General features: G+C 38.7%; 1 protein-coding gene across 1 annotated transcript; it reads left to right on the plus strand.

The window, feature by feature from the left end:
• Window positions 1–9245: 9245 nt before the first annotated feature.
• LOC135648831 (hypothetical protein At1g04090-like) lies at window positions 9246–11096 on the plus strand. The gene is made up of 2 exons (XM_065166800.1): window positions 9246–9382; window positions 9464–11096. The coding sequence occupies exons 1-2, from the start codon at window positions 9322–9324 to the stop codon at window positions 10999–11001; spliced, it is 1599 nt and encodes a 532-aa protein (XP_065022872.1). The 5' UTR covers window positions 9246–9321; the 3' UTR covers window positions 11002–11096.
• The last annotated feature ends 204 nt before the right edge of the window (window positions 11097–11300 follow it).

Raw genomic sequence — 11300 nt, forward strand, 5'->3', positions numbered from 1 at the left:
GGCTGTCCCATGACTCCTCAATGTGAAGTCATGTCGACCAACTGTCGGCATATCTCCTGTCTTTCTTTTGGTAAGGTCTTCGTCAACATGTCTGCTCTGTTGTCATCTGTATGAATTTTCTGAAGCTGCAACTGCTTCTCTTCAAATACATTTCGAATCCAGTGGTATCTGACATCTATATGCTTTGACTTGGAATGAAACATTGGGTTCTTACACAAATGGATGGCACTCTGGCTGTCACAATGCACCACATAATTTTTCTGTTTCAGCCCCAATTCTTGTAAGAATTCTTTCATCCATAACATTTCTTTGCATACCTCTGTAGCAGCAATATATTCTGCTTCTGTGGTGGAGAGAGCAATACACCTTTGTAACCTGGATTGCCATGACACAGCTCCCCCTGCAAAAGTAAGTACATAACCTGAAGTAGACTTCCTCGTATCTATATCTCTTGCCATATCTGTATCTGTGTAACCTGTTAACACAGGTGGTCCACCTCCAAAGCTTAAACAAACCTTAGAGCTACCTTTGAGATATCTAAAAATCCACTTCACTGCTGCCCAGTGCTCTTTGCCTGGATTTGCAAGAAATCTGCTAGTAACACCCACTGCATATGCGATGTCTGGCCTCGTACATACCATTGCATACATTAAACTTCCAACTGCTGAAGCATAAGGAACCTTTTGCATTTTCTCCTTCTCCTCATCACTTGACGGACTCTGTTCTGAGCATAACTTGAAGTGACCTGCAAGAGGAGAACCAACTGGCTTAGCATTACTCATACTAAATCTTTCCAATACCTTCTCGATGTATTTCTCCTGTGACAACCAAATCTTCTTGTTTTTCCTGTCACGAGAAATCTGCATGCCTAGTATTTGCTTTGCTGGCCCCATGTCCTTCATTGCAAAAGACTCACTCAGTTCCTTCTTCAACCTGACAATTTTAAACATATCTTTCCCAAGAATAAGCATGTCATCAACATAAAGTAAGAGAATAATAAAATCCTCACTAAACCATTTGATGTATACACAATGATCTGAAGCCGTTCTTTTGTATCCATTTTCTGTCATAAATGAATCAAACTTTCTGTACCACTGTCTTGGAGCTTGCTTTAGCCCATACAAGCTCTTCTTCAACTTGCAGACAAAATTATCTTTACCTTTGACTTTGAAGCCTTCTGGTTGCTCCATATAAATTTTCTCCTCCAAATCACCATGAAGGAAAGCTGTCTTCACATATAACTGCTCAACCTCTAAGTCCTGGCTAGCAGCAATACCAAGAGCAACACGAATAGAAGACATTTTAACAACAGGAGAAAATATCTCTTCAAAGTCAATACCTTTCTTTTGACCAAAGCCTTTCACAACCAATCTAGCTTTATACTTTGGTTGAGAACAATATTCTTGAGTCTTCAACCTAAAAACCCACTTGTTCTTCAAGGCCTTCATTCCATTTGGTAACAGCACCAAATCATAAGTGTGGTTCTTCTGAAGAGCATCCATCTCTTCCTGCATAGCAATTAACCACTTCTCTTTCTGCTCACTCTCAATTGCTTCCTGGTAACTCTCTGGTTCACCTGCATCAGTAAGCATCACATACTCATCTGTAGAGTATCTTCTGGAAGGTTGACGTTGTCTAGAAGATCTTCTCAACTGAGGTTCTGCGGGAACTTGCTCTCCTACTTCTTCTTGCTCAACATGTCCTGCAGGTAAATCAACATCAGGCTCTACACTATTTTCCTACACATCTCCCCCATCACCCTGATATACTGGAGGAATAACTGGGTCACAATCTGCTAATCCTTCTGCAGAAGTCTTGGCTGGTGCCTTCTTCTTCAAATCCTCAAAGGTTTGATCCTCAAAGAAGACCATATCTCTGCTCCTGAATACCTTCTGCTTTTCTGGATCCCAAAGCCTGTAACCAAACTGATCATGTGAGTAACCAAGAAAAATACATTCTTTATACTTACCATCCAGCTTGGACCTCTCATTATCTAGAACATATGCAAATGCACAACAACCAAACACTCTCAAATGCTTGTAGGAAACATCTTTCCCTAACCATACATGCTCTGCAACATCACCATCTAGGGTTGTACATGGTGATAAGTTGATCACATCAACTGCAGTCCTCAAAGCCTCATCCCAAAACCTTTTGGGTAGCTTGGCCTGTGAAAGCATATATCTGATCTTTTCCATGATGGTGCGGTTCATCCTCTCTGCAATTGCATTATGCTGAGGTGTACCAGGAACTGTCATCTCATGTTGGATCCCATGTGACCTACAATAGTCATTAAACAATCCCGTATACTTACCACCATTATCTGATCTTATGCATTTCAATTTCCTTTCTATCTCCCTTTCAACCCTGGCATGAAACTCTTTGAAGACATTAATAACCTGATCTTTGGTCTTCAAAGCATAAGCCCAAACTTTCCTGGAAAAATCATTTATAAAAGTGACAAAATAAAGTGCACTACTTATACCAAGAACATCAACAGATCCACCAGAAGTTTTTATCCTCAAAGGACCACATACATCTGTATAAACACGGTCTAAGGCATGCATTTTTCTAGACAAAGCAGCACTAGCAAATGAAACTCTATGTTGTTTACCAACCAAACAATCAATACAAGGGTTTAGATGTATACCTCTGAGATCTGGTAATACCTCTCTCTTGGAAAGAGCTTGCAGCCCCTTCTCGCTCATGTGTCCCAATCGCCTATGCCACAACTCCATACTGAAGTCTTTCTCTGTAGCATTTAACTGCTCACCATAAGCTTTAGCCTACAACCTGTACAAAATATGACATTTCTTTCCATTAGCTATAACAAGAGAACCCTTACTGAGCTTCCATTGCCCTCTGTGAAATCTGCTTTCATACTCTTCATCATCTAGTCTTCCAACTGAAATTAAATTCAACCTCAAGTCAACCACATGTCTCACATCCTTAAGTAACAACTTGCAGCCAAGGTTGGTCTTTAAATGGATATCACCCATGCCAATGATGTCTACTGTGCCATAGTTGCCCATCTTGACAACACCAAAGTTTCCAGACCTGTATGTAGCAAAAAACTCCCTCTGTGGTGTAGCATGATAAGAAGCACCTGTGTCAATCACCCACTCAAGATCCTGACACACACAAGAAAAAATATCATCAGAAGGAGACAAAATCAAATAATCACCACCCTGCACTGTAGCTATAGTATTATCCTTTGACTCTGTAGACTCCACTTCTTTTCCCTTTTTCTTGTTCTTCTTAGGTTGCTTACATTGGTTCTTATAATGTCCTTTCTCACCACAGTTATAGCAAACAATATCTTTTCTTGATCTTGACTTGCTCCTACCCATACGTGAACTGCTTCTAGACTTTGGCCTTCCTCTGTTCTCTGAGATAAGTGCCTGTGAATCATTCTGAGATGTTGCCGAACTCTTTCTTCTCAACTCCTCATTCAACAAACTGTTTGTTACTTGACTCATAGTGACAATACCATCTGGCGCAGAATTACTAAGGGAAACCACCAGTGTCTCCCAACTTTCTGGTAATGAACTGAGAAGTAACAATGCCTGCAACTCATCATCAAGAGACATTCTCATAGAGGATAACTGGTTAGTAATACTCTGCATTTCATTCAAATGCTCAGCAATAGAAGCACCCTCTCTATATTTTAGGTTCACAAGTTTTCTGATCAAAAAAGCTTTGTTGCCAGCTGTTTTTCTTTCATAGAGACTTTCCAATTTTTTCCAAAGAGAATATGTAGAAATTTCAGTAGAAACATGGTGAAAGACACTATCATCAAGCCACTGTCTAATAAACCCAATTGTTTTTCGATCTAACCTCTTCCACTCATCATCTGTCATAGTTGTAGGTTTTGCACTATCCCCTTGCAAAGGTCCATACAAATCTTTGCAATACAAGAGATCTTTCATTCTTGGTTTCCATATCATCCAATTGTTTCCATTCAAACTAATCATGCGAGAAATATTACTGGCCTCCATGTTCAAATACAAAAATTAAATCACCAAAACTCCGCTCTGATACCAGTTGATGGGGATATAAAGAGGAATAACCTTTGTATATGAACAAATACTAGAAGACCAAAATACGCAGCGGAATAAAATGGAAACACAATCAAACAGAACACCAAGATATACGTGGAAAACCCCTTCAATGTGAAGGGTAAAAACCACGGGGCAAACTAGAGATAATCCACTATGAGAATAATGAATATACAAATCTCAATCTCTTGCCCAAAACCCTAGCAACAACCACAAGAGAATAACTGGGATACAAGGATCACGTCACTGCCCACAATATCTAAAACCTCCCAAGTAATCACAGCAAGAGCCTACTGTAGATTTGATCTAACCTGAGATGAGAACACTGCTAGATGATTGTGAACAGTCTCTCTGCGTTGTCCTTGTCTTCTTCCCTTTCTTTCTCTTCCTTTTCTGCCTTGTTCTCCTTCTTCTCTTTGGAATCTCGTGGCTATATAGATCACCATATTGCTGCCCTTTTTATAGCCTTTTTCTGCCTCTAAAACGTAGCCACCACACCCCCCTAATCTTAATTAGGGTTAGGTTAAGAGGGGGTGTGGGCTGTGGGCTGATAAAGCCCACATGGGCTGAATATGGGCCATCAGCCCAACAATAAGAGGGTAGTTGATCTTTGCCTATTGAAAGAAGATCAATAGTAGAAGCTAGTGGCCTCGACATAGGAGGAATTGAGAGTGGACATAGGTCACGATGACCGAATCACTATAAATCTGGTGTGTTCTTTTCTTTTGTTGTTTACATTTATTACTTATAGATTTTGTTGCATACTCCACTTTACACTTACTCTAAGTCAAGCTCACTTTTGATATCGATTTTCATCGAATATAATTTTTTTTAATTATCATGATTTTCTGATAGCATTAATTCACACCGCGCCCCCCCCCCCCCCCCCCCCCCCCCCTCCTTAGTGTCATTTATGATTCTAATAGCTTGCCCACTCTAATACTATAATTTTATGAACTTCCTTGAAATTACCTAAATCATGATACACCTTTGTGGCAATTTCATAGACTTAGCTGAAATTGCTTGTCATAAGATACCCTTGCACCAATATCATGAACTTAGCTAGGATTGTCTAAGACATAAAATACCCTTGTATTATCCATCCGTAAAAGGGTCAACCTAATTGCAACCTCGCTCAAGTCTAAAAGGACATATAAAAGAAAAAATTGATCAATTTGAAAGTGAGCAACGAACAAGTTTTGATCTTTTGTCAAGAGGGCACCTTTATAAGCAATTCAATAAACACTCGGTGTATAAAAGAGAAAAGAGAGGAAAGAGAAACTAAGAATTTTAGAAAGCAAACGAATAGTCACAAATCTACAAATAACTACTCACTAGGTACCATGCGTATTTGGTAAGTTCCTATAAGCTTAAGCTTAACATGTGAACTTGTGAATCCAATTAATACTCAATACTATCTCAAACTCTCATCCCCTAAGTGTCACTCTTAAGGTTCTACGGTGTTGAGATGGCTCACATTTTTCTCAACAACATAGCCTACAAAAAATAGATCATAGTGCATAAAACCTAAGTCATTTTAAGATAATTTTACACATTCTGACGTGCGATCGCTAGACAACATTTTAAACTATTTCAACTTATAGTTTTCAATCAAAACACATAAGGTAAAATAAATTGCTTAGGAACAATCAAAAATAGCAAACGGTCCATTAAGACTTTTTTAGACCTTTTTTTTATTATAATAGATAAAACTACAATTTAGACTTTTTATTTTTCATCTATAGCTACAACCTACCTTCACTCATTCATTTTATATTTTTTATGAATATTGACTCGTCGGACATGGCTTGAGCTTATGTTGGTGAGCTTCTGCACCCTTATTATATTTTTATTATTAATATAAATAATAAGATTTGAAAAATTATATGAAAATAAGATATAAATGATTTGGTGGTTGGAGGTTCTTTCTCTTGGGGAGAAATTATTTCTTTATTTATTTATTTAACACCAAGTTGCTCTCTTCACCACGTGTCGCACCAAGCTTTGCCCTTCAAACTTGCTGTCGACGTGGGTACGTTAGGCATCTTCCTGAATGGGACTAGCTTGTTGCTTTTCATGAGCAAAGCCTCAGCTTGCTGCCACCCTTTGTCTTGAGAGTGCGATTAACCTGACAATGTGATCAATTTGAGAGCATGACTCTCTTGATAGTATTGATAACTCTTATGATCATCTTGAGAAAGTGACTTACCTGATGGCATAGTCAGTCTTAATGGTGCAACTGATTGATGGTACGATCGATTTGATAGCACAATCTTTTCATTAAACAGTTTAAGAATATGATTTCTTATAAGATTGGATGCTTTTCAAGTTGACTCTCGATGTATCCCTTATATTGTGAGTATCATATGTCAAAAACTAATTTTAGGATAAAAAGTGAGAGTTAAGAGTAGAAAAATATTTATTTATATGTACTTAGAACTAGACTAGAGTCTCTTTTATTTATTTATAACCTCTTGTGTATTCTGAAGAACACTTCAAATAAATATTCTTTTACTCAAGCTTGCATATGTTGACTTAGTGGATTTGGCCGATTAGATTTTACGCGTGGAATCTCGATTAACTCTAAATTTTAGTCATATCAAGTTGCTTAAAGATACATCATTGGCAAGATAAGATTTGAATTAATATAATTTATCAAAACCAAAGACACTGACAATCAAATTGGGTAGACCTTAGTCTGTGTTGGATTCTCACTTGATATAGCACTGGCTGAATCATAGTTGGGAAATATAATATCAATACAAGCTTTCATAAATCGATGTCATTAAACCACAATCAAATCATGACAAAAGGCATCGTGATCTTTAATAATCAATGTTACACTATTTTTAATTATTTACCAACGTCTTTGACCATTTGAGGAATATTGTTATAGTCATTTGGTAGTGTGTTTGAAAACTGACCAATAAAATTACAATGAATCATACAAAAGTATCCGGTTTAATTAATTGATTAGTTAATTTTTAATTTTAAATATTTTTAAAATATATATAAATGTTAGATAAATCGACTTGATTAGGTGAACCTGTTGAATTCAATTGTATCAAATCAAAATCTTGATCAAATTAAGTTAGCATTTTAAAAAAGTTCCTACCACAATTGTCATTCTAAATATTTAAAAAGAAATTCATGTTTAGCACCTAATCAAATGGATTAAGAAGGATTAAGATGAGAAAATTAAGTTAATGATAAAAATAGGTTGATTTGAATCGGTCAAAGTTTAAGATAACCAATTTGATCAAACTGATTTTTTTAAAATTAAAATCGATTCAGTTTAGTCTGAACAGATTAACCAAACTAAAAAAATACCATCCTCCCAAATCAAAATCATTTATATAGTCAGCTAAATCAAACTAATGAATCAGGAATTCATTTCGACCTCATCGTCGTACGATACCAATTGCGGAAAAAGCTGGTATACCTCTTCCTCACTTGATCTACATTTATATTCCTGTGACCAACTCTCCACTTCCTATAAAGATGCGTATTAAGATAATGATGGCCATTGAGCTGTGACCTCTGAATCAAATCTAGTAGCCATATCATTTCCAAACCTAGCAATAATAGATAAACCTTTCTCAATTGTACTACGTGCTCAGCATGTCTTTCGGGGACTTTGTCTTGTGTTTGATTCCTTCTAATGTTTTCTATCGGTATGTGCTTATGTCTTCACGTTCAAGTGTGCGTATAAATGGTGGTTTGATCACGGGGAAGAAACAGGAGAGGACTTGAAGAAGAAGAAGACACGGCGTGGTATTGGATCGGTTCATGTCTTATGATTGGCTCAACAGGGCACGAGCCGAACCAATATCACTCATGTATACTTCATTCACCATCTCCTTGAAGGTGTCCTCAGTAATGATCCTTTTTTTTTCCTGTTCGCAACATGTACATGTTTTTCTCTTGGAAATCACTTAGCAAAGGTTAATGAAGCGTTCTCATGCTTTTTCTGAAGCTAATGATTCATCTTTTGTTTGGTTTTCCTACGACAAGGTAGCAGCTGTACATCACATACTCTCTTCTCATAAACAACCATCCATGATTATAACCTTATTCACTAACATGGTATCTGTTGATTTGGGTGAATATATTTTACTTGAAAAACATGTCCGGTATCCTAAAAATAATTCATAAAGATCAATTGATAAATAGATGATGTCTAGTTTTCGAGAATAAAATATAAAATAAAATTGTTTTGACAGTAACTATCAATCTATTATACAAATTAATGATTACATAATGTATGGTCTCAAAACTTTAAAAAGTGAAGTGCATAGATGAGATAGTTAAATAAATATATTAGCCTTTGTAGTTATTTTGATTTGGCATAACTGAAAATTTCATGATATTTAGACGTATATTAGTTGAAACAAAGAGAAAGAAGATTAGGAAGTTTAATTGAGAATAGATGAGGGAAACTAAAAGAAGCCATGTTAGTAATATCAAGCATGATTTACTTAAAAAGTTTTATGTCTAAGTTTATGATTTACTTAAAAATTTATGTTTACTTAAATAATTCTTCAATTTTTCTCTTTAGTAGATCTAAAGATCTCATGTTTAAGTATTAATACTATAAAACTAATATCAATCGAATTATATATATATATATATATATATATATATATATATATATATATATATATATATATATATATATATATATATATATATATATATATATGTCCTTGTGATGTTCGTGTTTTATTTTTTTTGTTTTAAATGATGTATGCCATGTTCATGTTATGTAATAGTCATGTCCCATGCCCATGCTTGTGTAAGTTTTCTCTGACATAATCTTTATTTGTTAAAATGCTTTTTTTTCCTTCCTACACGTACCATGATTTTACGAACTGATACCCTTTAGTCTCACCAAACACTGCCATCCAATTAAACTCCTGTAACAAGTAGGAGTTCCAAAGGCAAGAAAGCTTAAAGCTTCAATAGAAGCTTAGTTGCAGCTTTGCCCAACCCCTAAGATTAAGTCTAACTTGAGAGCATGTACGTTACAACCACTGTTCGGAGTTATCGGCATTGAGGCAGTGGTCCAAATCACAAGTTTAAGGCCCTGCAAGGACACAATTCTCAACTAATACCTTTACTCCCACCTCCTTATATTCCAGCATCTTCCACCCGGCCCTTTCCCTCCCAAACTACAGCAAACTTACCACAGGCCACAGGAAGCGTCTTGGGGAACTGCATTCCCTTCCCAACCACCAGAGACCTCTCTGTTTCAAAGAGGAGGATGTCTCTCCCAATCCAAACATCCTTTAAGCTTCCATCTCCAGTACCATCTTGGCCACCAGGTAATTAACGACACAAGAAACCTCATTTCTTCTTCTATCGCATGCTTAAGCTTTTGTTTCCTTGATGTTGTTGGCTTCTAGGTGGGGAATTTGCCCAGGGGATAATAGATCTTGGAGGCCTGGAGGTGTGTCAAGTCTCCACGTTCACGCAAGTTTGGGCTACCCATGAAGGCGGCCAAGATGGCTTCGGTGCAACCTTCTTCAAACCTTCGACAGTCCCCAGTGGCTTCTCGGTGCTGGGCTACTACGCCCAACCGAACAACCAGCCTCTGTTTGGCTGCGTTCTGGTCGGGAGAGGTTCCGGCGACGGCGACACGCTCGCGCAGCCATCGGACTACACCCTTGTTTGGAGCAGCGAGTCATCTAACATCAATCAGGATGGTCGTGGCTACTTCTGGCTGCCGACGCCACCAGAAGGATACCATGCTGTCGGCCTTGTCGTCACGAGCTCATCGGAGAAGCCTTCGGTCGAGGAAGTCAGATGCGTGAGGAGCGACCTGACCGACGAGCCTGAGAGCGATGCATACATATGGAGCACTGATGGATTCAGTGTGGATAGCTTAAGGCCCGCTACAAGGGGCATTAATGCCCTCGGTGTGCCGGTTGGAACATTCATAGCCCGAACAAATGGAGCTGCGACTTCTGCAACATTGGCTTGTTTGAAGAACAGGGAGGCCAACTTCTCTTCCATGCCGAACCTTCGTCAAGTGGAGGCCCTCATGCAAGCTTACTCACCATGGATTTACTTCCACCCGGATGAGGTGTACCTCCCCTCATCTGTTAGCTGGTTCTTCGACAACGGTGCTCTGCTATACCAGAAAGGAAACCAGAATCCTACTCCTATAGACTCTGGTGGCTCAAATCTTCCCCAGGGGGATTCCAACGACGGCGCCTACTGGATAGATCTTCCGGCCGATGATGGCCAGAAGAATAAGATCAAGAAAGGAGACATTTCCAGCACGAAGTTGTACCTACACATCAAACCGATGCTCGGCGCGACCTTCACCGACGTCGTCATATGGATCTTCTATCCGTTCAATGGGCCTGCAAAAGCCAAGTTGGGGCTGTTCAACGTGTCACTGGGGAAGATAGGAGAGCATGTGGGTGACTGGGAGCAATTGACACTAAGGATAAGCAACTTCACCGGCGAGCTACGGAGGCTATATTTTGCCGAGCACAGCTCAGGGACTTGGGTGGATGCTTCCCAGCTCGATTTCCAGGAGGGGAACAAGCCCGTGGGGTATTCTTCATTGCATGGCCATGCTATGTACTCGAAGCCAGGCCTAGTCCTACAAGGGAATTCCAAACTGGGTATTGGCATCAGGAATGACACTGCGAAAGGTAACAGCATCGATAGCGGGCGGAGCTTCGAGGTGGTGGCGGCGGAGTACATGGGGTCGGCGGTCACAGAGCCTGCATGGCTGAACTACATGAGGGAGTGGGGGCCGAAGATAAGCTATGACATCTCGAACGAGCTCAAGAAAGTGGAGAAGCTGCTTCCTGGGAAGTTCAGGTCCAGGTTGGAGAGCATCATCAATAGTCTTCCCGATGAAGTTCTTCGGGAAGAAGGGCCTACCGGCCCAAAGGAGAAGAGAAGTTGGGCAATGGATGAGAACTAAATACTTGGCTCCATTAATGTTGATGATTATAGCAGCATTACTGCTGCTTTCAATACATTGTATCATGCTGAAAGATGCAATATTATGGATTGAAATAAACTAGCTTTAATGATTTCAACTATTTCGAAATGCTATTTATATTCGCTAAATAGAATTCACATTAATCAAAGTTTCCTGTAATTTTTTTAGATTTTCTCTAAATCTTATTAAGTGCATTCTGAATCGTATGCTTATTATAAGACTAAAGTACCACGGAATCATTACTGACATGGCAATCTATTTACTTCTTGGACTAATCC

Source organism: Musa acuminata, chromosome BXJ3-9, assembly GCF_036884655.1.
Source record: "Musa acuminata AAA Group cultivar baxijiao chromosome BXJ3-9, Cavendish_Baxijiao_AAA, whole genome shotgun sequence".
In the NCBI taxonomy this organism is placed as follows: Eukaryota; Viridiplantae; Streptophyta; class Magnoliopsida; order Zingiberales; family Musaceae; genus Musa; species Musa acuminata.

What these genes read in the sequence shown, in the direction of transcription:
- LOC135648831 (XM_065166800.1), top strand. Translation starts at nt 9,322, where the DNA reads ATGTCTCTCCCAATCCAAACATCCTTTAAGCTTCCATCTCCAGTACCA. An exon ending in AGTACCATCTTGGCCACCAG is followed by an intron (nt 9,383 to 9,463) that starts GTAATTAACGAC and finishes GTTGGCTTCTAG; the next exon opens with GTGGGGAATTTGCCCAGGGG.